Source organism: Ciconia boyciana, chromosome 29 (assembly GCF_034638445.1).
Source record: "Ciconia boyciana chromosome 29, ASM3463844v1, whole genome shotgun sequence".
Taxonomy (NCBI): domain Eukaryota; kingdom Metazoa; phylum Chordata; class Aves; order Ciconiiformes; family Ciconiidae; genus Ciconia; species Ciconia boyciana.
In genome coordinates, this window is record NC_132962.1 from 1801579 (window position 1) to 1817374 (window position 15796).

The window sequence follows — 15796 nt, forward strand, 5'->3', positions numbered from 1 at the left end:
ATAGCCCCACCCAGACCCCTACGGAGCCCCATAGCTCCCCTATCCAGCCCCATAGCCCCACCCCTGACCCCTACGGAGCCCCATAGCCCCACCCCTGACCCCTACGGAGCCCCATAGCTCCCCTATCCAGCCCCATAGCCCCACCCCGACCCCTACGGAGCCCCATAGCTCCCCTACCCAGCCCCATAGCCCCACCCCAACCCCTACGGAGCCCCCCAGACCCCTGTAGGACCTTCCAGCTTCGGCCCAGCTCCCCCTCCAGCCCCAGAGCCCCCGGCTACGTGAGCCAGGGGCGGATGCAGCGCTCGTAGACGGGGCGGTGGGAGTGCCAGGCCGTGTGCCCCACGCCCGGCACGGTGCAGCCCCCCAGCGCCCCCCGCCCCTCCAGCGTCTTCAGCCCAAACGTGTCCTGCCGGTAAACCTGGGGGGGGCGGGGGTCACGGGGGGCCCCGGCCTCCGGGACCCCCAACGCCCCCCCAAAGCGGGGGGACCGCGGCGCCCCGGCCCCCCCCAGCCCGCCCCCCAAGCGGGGGTCTCCGCACTCACCGCCTGGGCACGCATCTCCCGCACCGTCTCGTTGGCGTCGTAGAAACCGAAAAGGCTTCGGGGGGTCGGGGGGAGATGGGGGTCAGCGGGGGGGACCCAGACGTGGGGGGCACCCAGGCGTCCGGGCCCCGCTGCCCCCCCGGGACCCCGGTGCCGGGGGCCGTGGCCCACCTGGACTGCCAGGGCGTGATGACGCCGTCGTCGGGGCCCCCGATCAGCACCAGGCTCCGGATGCGCAGCAGGTTCCGCTTCCAGTCTGGGGCAAGGGAGGGTTAACGGGGCTGCCGGACCCTATAGGGGGCTCGGGACGGGGAGGGTGGCGATCCTATGGGATGTCTACAGGAGCCCTGTGGGTACCTATGGGGAGCTGTAGGCTTGGCTATAGGAGCGCCTGCAAGTATCTGCGGGGAAAAGCCGTGCCGGTGTCGTAAGGCCATCCGTAGGGGTAGCTACGCGCAGCCGTATCAATATCTATAAGGGCTACCTGATATAGATATCAATATCTATAAGGACTACCATATCAATATCTATAGGACTACCTGCATAGGTTACAGAAATGTCTGTACCTATAGGAATATACACATAGGGCTTTGGCAGGGTCTATAAGGACACCTATAGGAGCAGCTACGTGCCATTACAAAAGCAGCTATAAGGAACTATATGTAGTAATAAGCAGCTATAAGTAACTATGTATAAAAGTAAGCTATAAGGAACTATATGACTATATACAGGCATACCAACAGAGCGATCTACATGCGCCTATACAAACATCTATAGGAGCCCATAAGCATACCTATAGGAGGCAATAACTGCCCACGGGGCTCATGTATCTACAAGCATGTGCAGCTATAGGGGTCCCCATAGGGCCCCCCATGAGGTTATAGGGGTCAGCGCAGGGCTCTCTGTGGGACTATAGGGGATCGCTGTAGGGGGTCCCTGTAAGGCTATAAGGGTGTCTATAAAGGGTCCCCGTGGGGCTATAAGGGGCTGCTATAGGGCGTTCTTGTGAGGCTATGGGGGTGTCTATAGGGGGTCCCCTGGGGCTATAGGGGTGTCTCTAGGAGGTCCCCAGGGCTATAAGGGGCTGCTATAGGGTGTCCCTGTCAGACTAAAGGGTGTCTCTAGGGGGTCCCCGGGGCTATAGGCGTCCCTATAGGGGCTCACCGGAGGCGTTGGGGTGCAGCCGCTCGTCGTTGAGGATGGCGAGGAAGTCGCTGCTGTTCAGGTAGAGCTCGCGGTGGTGGGGGTCTGGGGGCCCCGCGCCGCAACGGGGGGGTCAGCCCTGTGTCACCCCTGGTGTCACCCCCGCCCCCAATGTCACCCCCGGGGTCTGCAGGGGGTCGGGGGGTGTTCCCCCGGGGCCGGGTTGGGGGGGGGGGTGCGGTCCCCAGGGATATTTTGGGGTGGGGATCCCAGGGGGATTTGGGGGTCCCGGGTGGAGGGGGTCCCAGTGGGGGGGGCCGGGGACGTTTTGGGGTCCCCGGGGGGTTTTGGGGTCCCGGGGGTGGGGGCGGGGTCCCGGACCGTTCCAGTAGTTGCAGATGGAGATGCCCTGGCCCAGGGGGGTGTAGCAGAGCCGGTAGAGGTTGGACTTCATGTGCCGGGGGAAGAGCCACTTCAGGTAGTCGGTGTCTGCGCCCCGCGTCCGCCGGCGCCCCGAGCACCCCAAAGCCAGTCAGGGACACCCCCAAACACCCGAGGACCCCGGCGCCCCCCAAACCCACCCAGGGACCCCCCCACACCTCCCTCTAACCCACCCGGGGACCTCCCAAACCGCCCAGGGGACCCCCCCCGGACCTCCCCCATAACCCACCCAGGGATCCCCCAAACCTCCCCATCGCCCAGAGACCCCCAAAACCCCCCACGCCCCCCCTTGCTTCCCAGCCACCGCCAGGAACCCCCCGAAAGTCCTCAACCACCCCCCCCCAGGGGTTATGCCCCCCAATAACCCCACCCAGAGACCCCCAAAACCTCCCCAAAGCCCCCACCCCCCAGGGACCCCAAAACCCCACCCAAGAACCCCCAAAGCCCACCCAGGGACCCCCGTGGCCCCCGGCCCCTCACCCCCGTACTGCCCCATCTGGGGGGCCGCCAGCGAGATGAAGCTGTGGACGTTGTGGTCGGGCATCGTGGCCAGCAGCGCCCGGCAGATGAGACCCCCTGCGGGCGGGGGTCAGCGGGGGGACCCCGGCCTCTGGGGGACCCCCACCCATGGACCCAGGCACCCGGGACCCCCACCCATGGACCACAGCACCTGGGACCCCCACCCATGGACACTGGTGTCTAGGACCGCCCACCCTGGCCCTGGGACCCCCACCCATGGACCCGGGACCCCCACCCATGGACACTGGTGTCTAGGACCCCCCACCCCAGCCCTGGGACCCCCACCCACGGACCCGGGACCCCCTGCCCATGGACCCAGACGTCCGGGTGCCCTCACCATGGACTGCGGTGTCGGAGACCCCCACCCATGGACACATGTGTCTGTGTACCCCCACCCATGGACCACAGCACCTGGGACCCCCACCCCATCATCCCCGGGACCCCCACCCATGGACACTGGTGTCTAGGACTGCCCACCCCGGCCCTGGGACCCCCACCCACGGACCCGGGACCCTCTGCCCATGGACCCAGACGTCCGGGTGCCCCCACCATGGACTGCGGTGTCGGAGACCCCCCACCCATGGACACAGGTATCTGTGCACCCCCACCCATGGAGCACAGCACCCAAGACCCCCACCCCGTCCCCGGGACCCCAACCCATGGACGCTGGTGTCTAGGACCCCCACCCCAGTCCTGGGACCCGCACCCATGGACCCCAGCATCTGAGACCCCCCACCCACGGAGCACAGCACCCGGGACCCCCGCCCCGTCCCCGGGACCCCCCGCGCACCCTGGCTGTATCCCAGCAGGTGGACCGCGTCGGCGGCGTTGGCCATGATGGGGGCGAGGGCGCGGCGGAACCCCTCGACCTGCACCCACAGCGGCCGCAGCGACGCGCCCCGGTCGAAGAGGTCCAGGACTGCCACCCCCGTCCCCGGGTGGCTCTGGGGGGAACGGGGGGCAGGTGTCGGGAGGGGTCATGGGGGTCCCAGGCATTCGGGGGGGACCCAGGGGTCGGGAGGGGTCATGGGGGTCCCAGGCATTCGGGGGACCCAGGGGTCCCGGGGGATGTGGGGGTCCCAGGCATTCGGGGGACCCAGGGGTCGGGAGGGGTCATGGGGGTCCCAGGCATTCGGGGGACCCAGGGGTCCCGGGGGATGTGGGGGTCCCAGGCATTCGGGGGGGACCCAGGGGTCGGGAGGGGTCATGGGGTCCCAGGCATTGGGGGACCCGGGGTCCCGGGGGATGTGGGGGTCCCAGGCATTCGGGGGGGACCCGGGGGGACCCAGGGGTCCCCGGGGGATGTGGGGGTCCCAGGCATTCGGGGGGACCCAGGGGTCCCGGCGGGGATGTGGCGACCCAGGCGTCCGGGTGGGGTGAGGGGGGGGACACCCAGGTGTCTGGGTGGGATCATGGGGGGGGCTCGGGGGTCCGGGGGGGGTCATGCAGGGGGGACCCAGGCATCCGGGGGGTCATGCGGGGGACGCGGGCGTCCCGGTGGGGTGCAGGGGACCCCCGCCCCCCCTGACCTCGTTGATGAAGGCGCGGAGGGGCTGGAAGTCGCTGGGGCTGTCGAAGAGGCCGTGGACGATGACGACGGGGCGGTAGGAGCCCCCCGGGACCCCCAGGAGGAGGAGGAGGAGGAGGAGGGGGGAGGAAGGCCGGCACCACGGCCCCCTCCCCCGCGCCCCACGCCGCGCCACGCAGGGGCATCTGGGGAGGGGCACGGGTCAGACGGGGACCCAGGCGCTCCCACCCCCGGGGTCCCCAGCCCCCACCCGCTCCCTGTTTACCTCCCGGCTCCCCTCCCCTCCCGCACGTCAGTTCCGGCGCGCGCGGCCCTAACAGCCCCCTCCCCCACCGGGGATCCACGCGTCCGCGGACGCCCCCATCCCCCCCCCCCGTGACCGGAGCGCTGGGGGCGGGGGGGGCGGGGCGGCCTCGGTCAATCCCGGGACCCCACTCGGGGGGACCCGGGCGTCCGGGCCCCGCAGCTCCCACTCCCACGGGGGAAACCCGGCGTCCGGGCCCCACGGCCGCAGCTCCCGCGGAGGAGGCCGGGCCCCACAGCTCCCACGGGAGACCCGGGCGCCCGGACCCGCCGCCTCGCCACGCTCCGGGAGCCCCAGGCGTGCGGGGCTTCCCCACGGGCGAACCGCCGGGCCACGCGTGTCCCGGGGGACCCCACGCACCTCGCTGCCGCCGAGGACGCGAGTGTCCGGGCTGCCTGAGCCTCCCCCCCCGCGGGGACCGCCCGGGCCCCACCCCCACCTGCCGCCGCTGTGTGCTGAGCAAACAGGGCCGGGCGGCCGCGGGGGGGGGCCCGCCGGGGTCCCCTCGGGACGCGGGGGTGTCCCCCGCACGCCTGGGTGGCCCCCGCGGGACGCCTGGGGCCCCCCCGGACGCTTGGGGCCCCCCGGGGAATGGGGCCCCCCGCACCCCGGGGTGCCCCCCCGCACGCCTGGGGGTCCCCCCCGCACCCCGGGGTGCCCCCCGCACGCCTGGGTCCCCCGTCCCCCCCAGGACGCCTGGGTCCACTCGGGACACCTGGGTGTCCCCCCCCCGCACGCCTGGGGCCCCCGGGGGATGGGGACCCCCGCACCCCGGGGTCCCCCCCACACGTCTGGGTCCGCTCGGGGCGCCTGCGACCCCCGGGACAGGGGGCCCCCCGCACGCCTGGGTCCCCTGCGTGACCGTGGGGTGCCTGGAGCGGGGGTCGAGCCCACCCGGCCGCCTGGGTGGGGCCCCCGGTCCCGGGCGGGGCGGTGGCGGTGGGCGTGGGCGGGGCGGGAGGCGGGCGGCCCCACCCGGGGCCGGAGGGACGCGGGCGGCCGGGCCATGGGGCGGTCGCCGTGGGTCTGGGGTCGCCGCCGCGCCCCCCCCGCGCCCCCCCCCGCCGCCCCCCCGGTGAGTCCACGCGCGCCCGGGGGGGTGGGGGTGGGGAGAGGGGGAGCGCTCGTGCGGGGCGGCACGTCCGCGTGCTGCGGGGGCGGGGCGTGGGGGGCCGTTGCACGTGGCCGGGGGTCCCCATTGCACGGGGGGGGCGTCACATGGGGGACCCCCTCCACGTGACTGGGGGGTCCCCCGTTGCACGGGGGGGCGGGGGGGGCCGGGGAGGGGTCCCGTCCCAGCGCCCCCATCACCCGGGGGCTCCCCGCTGCACTGGGGGTGTCCTGGGGGTCCCCATCACGTGGGGTCCCCACCACCGGGGGGGGTCCCGTCGCGCGGGGGCGTCCCCAGGGGGTATCCCCGTTGCACGAGGGGGTCCCATCGCATGCGGGGTTCCCCATCACCCGGGGGTCCCTCGCAAGGGGGGTCCCATCCTCGGGGGCGTCCCCATCACCCGAGGGGGTCCCCCTTGCCCGGGGCGCCCCTTGCGGGGTCCCGTTCCTGGGGGTCCCCTGCTTGGGGGGGTCCCGTTCCGGGGATCCCCTGCTTGGGGGGGTCCCGTTCCGGGGGGTCCCTCTCTTGGGGGGTCCCCTTCCTGGGGGTCCCCTGCTTGGGGGTCCCCTGCTTGGGGGGTCCCGTTCCGGGGGGTCGCTCTCTTGGGGGGTCCCCTTCCTGGGGGTCCCCTGCTTGGGGGGTCCCGTTCCGGGGGTCCCCTGCTTGGGGGTGCCGTTCCGGGGCCGCCATCGCTCAGGGCCACCGGCGCTCCCCCCGCAGGGGGTGCCCGGGGGGGGCGCCCCCGCTGCCGGCGCTGGGGGCGACGCTGGGGCGGCTGCTGGGGGCCCTGGAGGCGCTGGTGGCCCCGGGGGAGGGGGACCGGGCCCGGCGCCTGGTCCGGGAGTTCGGGGCGCCCGGGGGGGCCGGGCCCCGCCTGCAGGAGCGGCTGCGCCGGCAGCCCCCCGCCCCCCCCCGCCTGCCGGTGAGCACCGGGGAACCGGGGGTGGGGGACCCGGGGTTCGGGGGGGGGGGGACACCTGAGGGGACCCCGGTGTCCAGGCAGAGAGGGGGACCCAGGGGTTCGGGGGGACCCAGGGTTTGGGGGGACCTGGGGGTTCAGGGGGACCCGGGGGTTTGGGGGACCCAGGGGTCTGGTGGGACCCAGGGGTTCGGGGGACCCAGGGTTTGGGGGACCCGGGGTTCGGGGGACCCGGGGTTTGGGGGTACCCAGGGTTTGGGGGACCCGGGGTTCGGGGGACCCAGGGGTTCGGGGGACCCGGGGTTTGGGGGGACCCAGGGGTCTGGCGGGACCCAGAGTTTTGGGGGACCCGGGGTTGGGGGACCCGGGGGTTTGGGGGACCCAGGGGTCTGGCAGGACCCAGGGTTTGGGGGACCCGGGGTTCGGGGGACCCAGGGTTCGGGGGACCCGGGGTTCGGGGACCCGGGGTTTGGGGACCCAGGGGTCTGGCGGGACCCAGGGGTTCGGGGGACCCAGGGTTTGGGGGACCTGGGGGTTCAGGGGACCCGGGGTTTGGGGGACCCAGGGTCTGGCGGGACCCAGGGGTTCGGGGGACACAGGGTTTGGGGGACCCGGGGTTCAGGGGACCCGGGGTTTGGGGGACCCAGGGGTCTGGCAGGACCCAGGGGTTTGGGGGACCCAGGGTTCGGGGGACCCGGGGTTCGGGGGGACCCGGGGGTTTGGGGGGACCCAGGGCTCTGGTGGGACCCAGAGTTTTGGGGGGACCCGGGGGTTGGGGGGGACCCGGGGGTTCGGGGGGACCCAGGGGTTCGGGGGGACCCAGGGTTTGGGGGGACCCGGGGGTTCAGGGGGACCCAGGGGTCTGGCGGGACCCAGGGTTTTGGGGGGACCCAGGGTCTGGGGGTACCCAGGGGTTGGGGTACCCGGCGTTCGGGGGGACCCAGGCGTGCGGGCGTTGGGCGCAGGAGTGGCCGTGGGGCTCCAGCGAGCGGCTGCCGCTGCCCGTGCACACCAGTGCCGGACTGGTGCTGCCCCGGCAGGACTGGGAGGACTGGAGGGGGCAGCTGTGGTGAGTGGGGCACGGGGGCACTGGGCCGGACTGGAGGGGACGGGGAGGAACTGGGAGGCACAGGGAGGGGTCTGGGGGTGCACTGGGAGGGTATTGGGGGGCACTGGGAGGAACTGGGGAGACTGAGGGTGCACTGGGAGGGGACTGGGGGGCACTGGGAGGAACTGGGGAGACTGAAGGTGCACTGGGAGGGGACTGGGGGGCACTGGGAGGAACTGGGGGAGACTGAGGGTGTACTGGGAGGGGACTGGGAGGAACTGGGGGACACTGGGGGAGACTGAGGGTGCACTGGGAGGGGACTGGGGGGCACTGGGAGGAACTGGGGGAGACTGAGGGTGTACTGGAAGGGGACTGGGGGGCACTGGGAGGAACTGGGGAGACTGAGGGTGCACTGGGAGGGGACTGGGGGCACTGGGAGGAACTGGGGAGACTGAAGGTGCACTGGGAGGGGACTGGGGGCACTGGGAGGAACTGGGGAGACTGAGGGTGTACTGGGAGGGGACTGGGAGGAACTGGGGGACACTGGGGAGACTGAGGGTGCACTGGGAGGGGACTGGGGGCACTGGGAGGAACTGGGGAGACTGAAGGTGCACTGGGAGGGGACTGGGAGGGCACTGGGAGGACACTGGGGAGACTGAGGGTGTACTGGGAGGGGACTGGGAGGAACTGGGAGGAACTGGGGGAGACTGAGGGTGCACTGGGAGGGGACTGGGGGCACTGGGAGGAACTGGGGGGCACTGGTGTCCCTGGCTCCCCAGGTTCGCGGCGCGGCTCATCGCGGGCGTCCTCGACTACCGGCTGCAGCTGGAGCGGTGGGTGCCGGGGGGGCCGGGGGGGCCGGGGGGGTCCCCGTGGTCCCCGTGGGTGACAGTGGGTGTCCCGGCGGCCCAGGCACGACCCCCCCGAGCCGTGGGTGCAGGCGGCGTTTGGGGGCTGCCGGGTGCCGGGCCCCCAGCGGGACGAGGTGCTGCGGCTGCCCCCCGGCGCCCAGCCCCCCTTCATCACGGTGGTCCGCAACTGCCAGGTACGGGGGACGGGGGCTGGGGGGTTCAGGAGGGTCCTGGGGGGGAGACGGGGGGGAAACGAGGGGGCATGGGGAGACTGGGGGGGTCCTGGGGGGACACAGGGGGCACATGGGAGGACATGGGGAGTCTGGGAGGGGTCGGGGGGCCTGGGGGGGGTTCGGGTGTCCTGGGGGGGACACAGGGTCCTGGGGGGTTCAGGGGGTCCTGGGGGGGACACGGGGGAAACGAGGGGGCATGGGGACACTGGGGGGTCCTGGGGGGACATGGGGGCGCATAGGGGGCATGGGGAGTCTGGGAGGGGTCGTGGCGGGTCCGGGGGGACACGGGGGCCTGGGGGGTTCAGGGGGGACATGGGAGGACATGGGGAGTCTGGGAGGGGTCAGGGGGCCTGGGGGGTCCTGGGGGGACACGGGGGTCTGGGGGGGTTCTGGGGGCTCCTGGGGCACGCGGGGGCGGGGCCGTGGGGCGTGACGCGGCGTTTCGGGCGCCCCCTCCCCCCCAGTTCTTCCAGGTGGAGGCGTGTGGGGGAGGGGACCCCCTGCCCGCGGCGGCGCTGGGGGCGGCGCTGGGGGCTGCGGGCGCGGGCGGGGCGGGGCGGGGCCCCGCCCCTGGGGCTGCTGACGGGGCAGCACCGGCACGCGTGGGGGCGGGTCTACCGCCTGCTGATGCGGGGTGAGTGGGCGGGGCTTCTGGTTTTGGGGTGTCCTGGGGTGGGACTTCCTGTCTCGGGGCCTGAAGGGGCGGGGCTTCTGGTTTTGGGCTGGCGTGGGGGCGTGGGACTTCCTCTTCAGGTGGTAACTGAGGGCGGGACTTCCTGTTTCAGGGCCCCAGGGGGTGGGACTTCCCTCCAGGGCGGTCCTGGGGGTGGGACTTCCTGTCTTGGGGCCTTGAGGGGCGGGATTTCCTCCCTGGAGGAGCCCTGGGGGCGGGACTTCCCGTTTGGGGCACGCATGAGGGCAACACTTCCTATTTGCGGTGGGGCTGGGGCGGGGCTTCCCCTCCTGGGGGCGGGGCTTCCTGGTTTGGGGCCCAGGGGGTGGGATTCCTTCCCTCTGGGGAGGCCCTGTGGGCGGGACTTCCTGTTTGGGGGGTTCTCGGGGGCGGGGCTTCCCGGGGCGGGGGGCGGTACCCACGGAAGCTCCGCCCCCGCAGACCGGCTGAACCGGGCCTCGATTGGCCGGATCCAGCGCAGCCTCTTCGCGCTCAGCCTGGACGCGCCGGTGCTGGCGGCCGCCGGGGGCGGGGCCCGGGGGGCAGGGCCGGGCAGGTGCTGCACGGGGGCGGGGCCTGCGCCAAAAGCGGCAACCGCTGGTTCGACAAGACCCTCCAGGTGGGCGGGGCTTCTGTCTTGGGCCCCTGGGAGGCGGGACTTCCTGTTTGTGGGAGGGATGGGGCAGGGCAACCTCTATGCCCGGGGGGGGGTGGGGCGGGGCGGGACTTCCTGTTCTTCCTTCCGGAAGGTGGGTCGGGGGGCGGGGCCGGGCAGTGGGGGGCGGGACTTCCTGCGCCCTGACCCCACCCACCCCGCCCGCAGTTCATCGTGGGGGAGGACGGGACCTGCGGGGTCGTCTACGACCCGGCCGTGATTGACGGCGCCGTCGTCGCGGAGATGGTCGACCACGCCCTCGACTACTGGTGAGCGAGCGGGGCGGGGCTTGGCAGGGCGGGGCCTGGCAGGGCGGGGCCGGGCGGGAACGTCCTGCCTCTGAGGGCGGGGCTTCCTGCCTGCGTGAGGGCGGGGCTTTCCCTGCCCTCACTGGCCCCGCCCTCCAGCCGCCGCCCGGAGCCTGGCCCCGCCCCGCTGACGTCACCGCCCCTCCCCCCGCCCCAGCGGCTCCGCTTCAGCCTCGGCCCCGAAACCGCCCCCGAGGTGGAGCGGGCGAAACGGCACCTGGACAGGTGGGGTCACGGGGGGTCACGGGGGGGGTAATGGGCCTCGGGGGGGCGGGGGACGGCGGGGGAGGGGCCGGCCGTCACCCCTCCCGCGTGCCCCCAGCCTGGCGGCCGACGTGGACGTTCACTGCTTCTCCCACGAGGGCTTCGGGGCGGGCGGGGGGCTGCGGCCGGAGGCCATCGTCCAGGTGGCCCTGCAGGTGGCCTTCTACAGGTACGGGGCACCCGGGGGGACCCAGGGGTGCGGGGGGACGCGGGTGTCGGGGGCACCTGGGGGCGCAGGAGGGGACCCAGGTGTCGGGGGCACCCGTGGGTGCGGGGGGGCCTGGGGGAGGGGACACATGGGGGCGCAGGAGGGAACCCAGGGATGTCGGGGGCACCCGTGGGTGCGGGGGGGCGTGGGGGGACGACACCTGGGGGCGCAGGAGGGGGCACCCGTGGGTGCAGGGGACACCTGGGTGGGGGGACACCTGGGGCGCAGGAGGGGACCCAGGGATGTCGGGGGGACCCGTGGGTGCGGGGGGGCATGGGGGGACGACACCTGGGGCGCAGGAGGGGGCACCCGTGGGTGCAGGGGGGCCTGGGTGGGACGACACCTGGGGGCGCAGGAGGGGACCCAGGGATGTCGGGGGGCACCCGTGGGTGCAGGAGGGGGCCCGGGTGCGGGGCTCGCGGGGCCGCGGGCGCGTGGGGGACGCAGGCCCGCCCCGCCCAGGGCCCACGGCTCCCTCTGCGCCTCCTGCGAGCCGACCTCGCTGCGCCACGTCCTGCCCGGCTGCTCCGACCTGCTCCGGCCCCCCGGGCCGCCCTGCCTGGCCCTGGCCCGCGCCCTCGAGGACCCCCAGGCCGAGGTAGGCGGGACTTCCGGGGGGGCGGGACTGCCTGCCCCGGGTGCGAAACGGGGGCGGGACTTCCTGGGGCAGGAAGGAGCGGGGTGGGACTTCCTGCCCTGGGTGTGAAACGGGGGCGGGGCTTCCTGGGGCGGGAACAGGGTGGGGGCGGGACTTCCTGCCCTGGGTGCGAAATGGGGGCGGGGCTTCCTGGGGCGGGAACAGGACTTCCTGCCCCGGGTGTGAAACGGGGGCGGGACTTCCTGCCCCGCAGCCGGAGCTGCAGCTGGCGCTGCTGCGCGAGGCCGTGGAGGCGCAGAGCCGGCGGACGCAGGAGGTGAGGGGGCGGGGCCACGGGGTGGGAGGGGACCCTGGCGCCGGGGGTGGGGCTAAGGGCTGGGTGGGGATCCGGGGGGCGGGGCTAAGGGGTGGGAGGAGACTCTGGGGGCTGGGCCACGGGGTGGGAGGGGACCCCGGCATCCGGGGGGTGGGGCTAAGCTGTAGGAGGGGACCCTCGGGGCGGGGCTATGGGGTGGGAGGGGACTCTGGGGGCGGGGCCATGGGGCGGGTGAGGACCCCGGTGCCCGCGCAGGTGCTGGCCGGGCAGGGCTCGGAGCGGCACCTGCAGCGGCTGCGGCAGGCGGCCATCGCGGCGGGGAGCCGCTCCCCGAAATCTTCATGGACCCGGCCTACGCCCTGGCCACCCACTTCCGCCTCTGCACCGTCCAGGTACTGCCCCGCGCCCCGAGAATCCTCCGGGGACCCCCAGGGACCCCCCGGGGCTGCGGGAAGGGCCGGGGGGCCGGGGCCTTTGGGGTGCCTCAGCAGGGGGCTGGGGGGTCTCTCTGGGTGCGTTTGGGGGTACGGGGGGTTGGGGCTGGTTTGGGGGGGCAGAAACGGGGAGGGGGCGGTGGGGCGGTTTCGGTGCATCTTGGGGTGCGTGTCGGGGGCACGGGGTTTGGGGGGCGGGCGAGGGCTTTTCATGGGGGCGGCAGGTTGGGGGCTCTTGGCTCTTGGGACGCAAGGGGCGGGGCGGGGGTTTGGGGTGCACGGGGGGGTCCCGGGGTGCAGCGCCCTTTCCCCCCCAGGTGCGCTCCCGCGAGGGGTGCTGGCTGCTGCGGGGGCCGCTGGTGCCCGATGGCTACGGCGTGGGGGTGGGGCACGTGACCCCCCCGGACCCCCGGGACCCCCCCGGGGGGCTGCGCGTGGCCGTCACCGCCTTCGCCTGCTGCCACCAGACCGAGGCCGCCCGCCTGGGGGCCGCGCTGCGGGGGGCCCTCGACAGCCTCGGGGGGCTGCTGCGCCGCCACGGCCCCCCCCAGAGCGCCGGGACCCCCAGTGACCCCTGACCTTATCCCCACCCCCCTCAGGCACCCCAAATCTGGGGGACCTCCCCCGCACCCGTCCTGGCACTCCCGGGACCCCCCAACTCCCCTGCGTCCCCAACACTCCACGGGCCCCCCCCAGCCCCGCTCCGGGCCCAGCCCCCCGTCAGGCCGAGGCGGATATTTTGGGTCAAAACCGGCGAGTTTGGGGCACTGGAAACGTCAATAAAGTCCCTCACGGCCTCGCTGGTGTCAGGGGCTCTGCTCCGGGGCTCCAGTCCGGGTTCGGGGGGGTTCCCGGTCCAGGGGGTCCAGTCTGGGTTCGGGGGGGTCGGTCCTGCTCCGGGGATCCAGTCCGGGTTCGGGGGCTCGGTCCCGGTCCAGGGAATCCAGTCCGGGTCCGGGGGGGGGGGGTCCCGGTCCCGGTCCGGACGGATCCAGCCCGTTATTTGCGCCGGCCCCGATCCGGTCCGAGGGATCCAGTCCGGGCGGCGGTGCCGGTCCCGCTCCGCTCCGGTGGGATCCAGGCCGGGTTCCGGGGCGGTCCCGGTCCCGGTCCGGTCGGCTCCAGCCCGGGCTTTGCGCCGGCCCCGGGAGAAGGGGGGGGGCGGTGGGCCCGATCCGGCCCGGGGATCCAGCCCGGGCGCCGGTTCCGATCCGGATCCGCGTCCCGATCCGGCCCGGGCTTTGCGCCGGCCCGGCTGGGGGTCCCGGTCCCGGTCCCGGTCCCGGTTCGGCCCGGCCATGGCGGCCGAGAAACCCGGTGCGGAGCAGGGGGAGCGGGATGGGGGCGAGGGGGGCAGGAGGGCCGGGGGGCGGTGTCGGGTCACCCGTGTCCGCGGAGGCCGCGCTTTGCGGGCGGGGGATGCTGCGTGTGCGACCATCCCACGCGTGTCCCCTGTGCACGCGCGTGTCCCGGGAGGGCGGGGGGTGTCACAGGCGTGTGCACATGCCCGGGGACCCAGGCCCCCCCCCGGTGTCGCGCTATAAATAGCCCCGGGGAGGGGGGTGACCCAGAAACGGGGCCGGGGGGGGGTTGGGAGGATATGGGGAGTTTCGGGGGTCGCCGGGGCTTATGGGGGGCCCGTATGATTTGGGGGTGGACTGCTGGGGGTCTCGGGGGACCGAGGGGGTTGGGGGGCGCTGGGAGCGTGGGGAGTCACTGGGGATGAGCGGGCCGGGGGTGGGGGGGTCCCTGGGGTGGGGGGCCGGGGGCCCGGCCGCCCTGACGCCCCTCTCCCCCAGGAGCGCCGGAGGGGCCCCACGCCTCGCCCCCGTACGGGCCGCCGGCGCCGCCGGGGCCGGGGGCGCGGGGCGGCCACGCTGCCGCGGGGGCCCGGCGGGGCGGCCACGCTGCCGCGGGGGCCGGGGGCCGGGGGCGGCGGGGCGGCCACGCTGCCCCGGGGCTGCCGGGGGCCGGGGGGGCCCTGCACGCGGCCCCGCACGCGGCCACGCTGCCCCGGCCCCCCGCTGCCCCCAGCCCTACGGGGGCCCCCAGCCCCCTGCCCTACGCGCCCCCCTTCGCCCTCCAGCTCCAGCCCTGCACCGCCTACGTCCCCGTTCACCCCGTCGGGCCCGTGAGTGGGCGGGGCCGGCGGGAGGGGGCGGGGCGGGCGGTGGGCGGGGCCTGCGGAGAGGGGGCGGTGGGGAAGGAGGGCGAGTGCGGGAGGAGGGAGCTGGCAGGGAGGGTGGGGCCACTGGAGGGGCGTGGCCGAGAGGAGGGGTGGGGCTAGGGCGGGGCCTAGATAGGGGGTGGGGCTTGGAGGGGTCAACGGGGGGCCTATGGGTAAGGGGCGGGGCTGCAAAGAGGAAGGGTCTGGCTGCTGGCCTGGGGGCAGGGTCTGTGGGGAAGGGGCGTGGCCTCGGGGGCGGGGGTGTGGCCTGATGAGGGGCACTGGCTGAGCCTCCGCAGACAGCACCGGGGTGTGCGGGGCGTGGCCTATGGGGGGCGTGTCCCCCCGAGGCCCCACCCCTGAGCCCCCTCTCCCCTCCGCAGGCCTTCGGGGCGGCCCCCCCCGGCCCCGGCCCGGGCCCCCTGCCCGGCCCCGTGGGGGTGCCGGTGGGGGGCACCCTGGGGGGGGCGGTGGGGACCCCCATGGGGGTCCCGGGAGGGGTCCCGGTCCCAGGGGGGCTGGAGGGGCGCCGGGCACCCCACGACTACCTGCCCATCGCCGTCCTCACCACCCTCTGCTGCTTCTGGCCCACCGGCGTCGTCGCCATCGTCAAGGCCGTGCAGGTGGGGGGGACGGGGGGGACGGGGCTCCGCCGGCCGGGCGGGCGCCCCCAGCCCACGCAGGGCGCCGGGGCGGTGGGACGGTGGTGCCGACGCCGCCGTGGGTGTGCCCACCCGCAGGTGCGGGCGGCGGTGGCGCGGGGGGACATCGTCTCGGCCGAGATCGCCTCGCGGGAGGCGCGAAACTTCTCCTTCATCAGCCTGGCCGTGGGCATCGCTGCCATCGTGCTCTGCACCATCCTCACCGTCGTCATCATCATCGCCGCCCAGCACCACGACAACGACTGGGAGCCGTAGGCCGCCCGCCGCCACCGCCCGGGGACCCCCGCCCCGTCGCGGCCACAGGGACCCCCGGCGTCGCCGCGGTGACACCGGGGATCTCCTAGCGACGGCCATTGCCATGGCAACGCTGGGCATCCCAGCGACGCCCTAGCGACGGCTCGGGTGCCGGAGACCCCCAGCGTCGCCATGGCAACAGCGCTCAGCCCGCCCCCCCCCGTTGCCAACGCCATGGCGACGCGCGGGAGCCCATAGTAACAGGTACCGCATCGCCATGGCAACGCCTGACCCCCACCCCCCCCAGCGACGCTTCCGGCCCCGCCCCCAGGGCTCCCGGTGGGCGGGCCTCCCAGGATGCTTTGTGGCGGGGCCCCGCCCCATCTGCATGCCGAGCCCCGCCCCCTGCGCCGCGTTCCGCTGCTGCCGGTTCAATAAATCTCTATATTGATAGGGGGGCGGGGCCGCTCCTTACGGGAGGGGGCGGGGCGGGGGTCCCCATGGCAACCGCCGCAGTCCGAGGGGGCGGGGCCACCGTTAGGGGCTGCTAATTGGGGCGGGCGGGCGCACACCCCGCCCCCACCCCCACCCCCGCGTCTCCACGGCGCCGCATCCCCCGCCCCCACGAAGCGCT

General features: G+C 74.6%; 4 protein-coding genes across 4 annotated transcripts in view; 2 read left to right on the forward strand and 2 right to left on the reverse strand.

Annotated features, from left to right (window-relative positions):
* LOC140644806 (uncharacterized) overlaps positions 1 to 15796 on the reverse strand; it is a 297384-nt gene that overhangs the window by 250669 nt on the left and 30919 nt on the right. The window lies entirely within an intron of this gene.
* PPT2 (palmitoyl-protein thioesterase 2) lies at positions 231 to 5489 on the reverse strand. Its single transcript, XM_072847819.1, has 9 exons — positions 5344 to 5489; positions 4179 to 4362; positions 3440 to 3593; positions 2611 to 2706; positions 2071 to 2178; positions 1711 to 1794; positions 718 to 802; positions 547 to 601; positions 231 to 421 (listed from the first exon to the last, which is right to left on the reverse strand). Exons 1-9 carry the CDS (start codon positions 5487 to 5489, stop codon positions 278 to 280), a joined length of 1056 nt encoding a protein of 351 aa, XP_072703920.1. The 3' UTR covers positions 231 to 277.
* LOC140644759 (carnitine O-acetyltransferase-like) lies at positions 5924 to 12956 on the forward strand. Its single transcript, XM_072847820.1, is given in 16 exon segments — positions 5924 to 6514; positions 7477 to 7580; positions 8339 to 8392; positions 8472 to 8604; positions 9108 to 9175; positions 9177 to 9277; positions 9758 to 9838; positions 9841 to 9935; positions 10140 to 10240; positions 10379 to 10504; positions 10602 to 10712; positions 11214 to 11349; positions 11603 to 11665; positions 11921 to 11975; positions 11978 to 12057; positions 12417 to 12956. Coding segments are annotated over 16 exon segments (2160 nt in total). The 3' UTR covers positions 12678 to 12956.
* On the forward strand, positions 13398 to 15587 carry PRRT1 (proline rich transmembrane protein 1). The gene is made up of 5 exons (XM_072847821.1): positions 13398 to 13416; positions 13899 to 13929; positions 14134 to 14230; positions 14650 to 14889; positions 15007 to 15587. The coding sequence occupies exons 1-5, from the start codon at positions 13398 to 13400 to the stop codon at positions 15181 to 15183; spliced, it is 564 nt and encodes a 187-aa protein (XP_072703922.1). The 3' UTR covers positions 15184 to 15587.

Coding starts and splice junctions, on each gene's coding strand:
- PRRT1 (XM_072847821.1), top strand. Junction 13,930..14,133: donor GGGCCCCACGCCTCGCCCCC/GTACGGGCCGCC, acceptor CGCTGCCCCCAG/CCCTACGGGGGCCCCCAGCC. Junction 14,231..14,649: donor CCGTTCACCCCGTCGGGCCC/GTGAGTGGGCGG, acceptor TCCCCTCCGCAG/GCCTTCGGGGCGGCCCCCCC.
- PPT2 (XM_072847819.1), bottom strand. CDS start 5,489: ATGGCCCGGCCGCCCGCGTCCCTCCGGCCCCGGGTGGGGCCGCCCGCC. Junction 2,179..2,610: donor CCAGATGGGGCAGTACGGGG/GTGAGGGGCCGG, acceptor CGCGGGGCGCAG/ACACCGACTACCTGAAGTGG. Junction 422..546: donor GGGAGATGCGTGCCCAGGCG/GTGAGTGCGGAG, acceptor CGCCCCCCCCAG/GTTTACCGGCAGGACACGTT.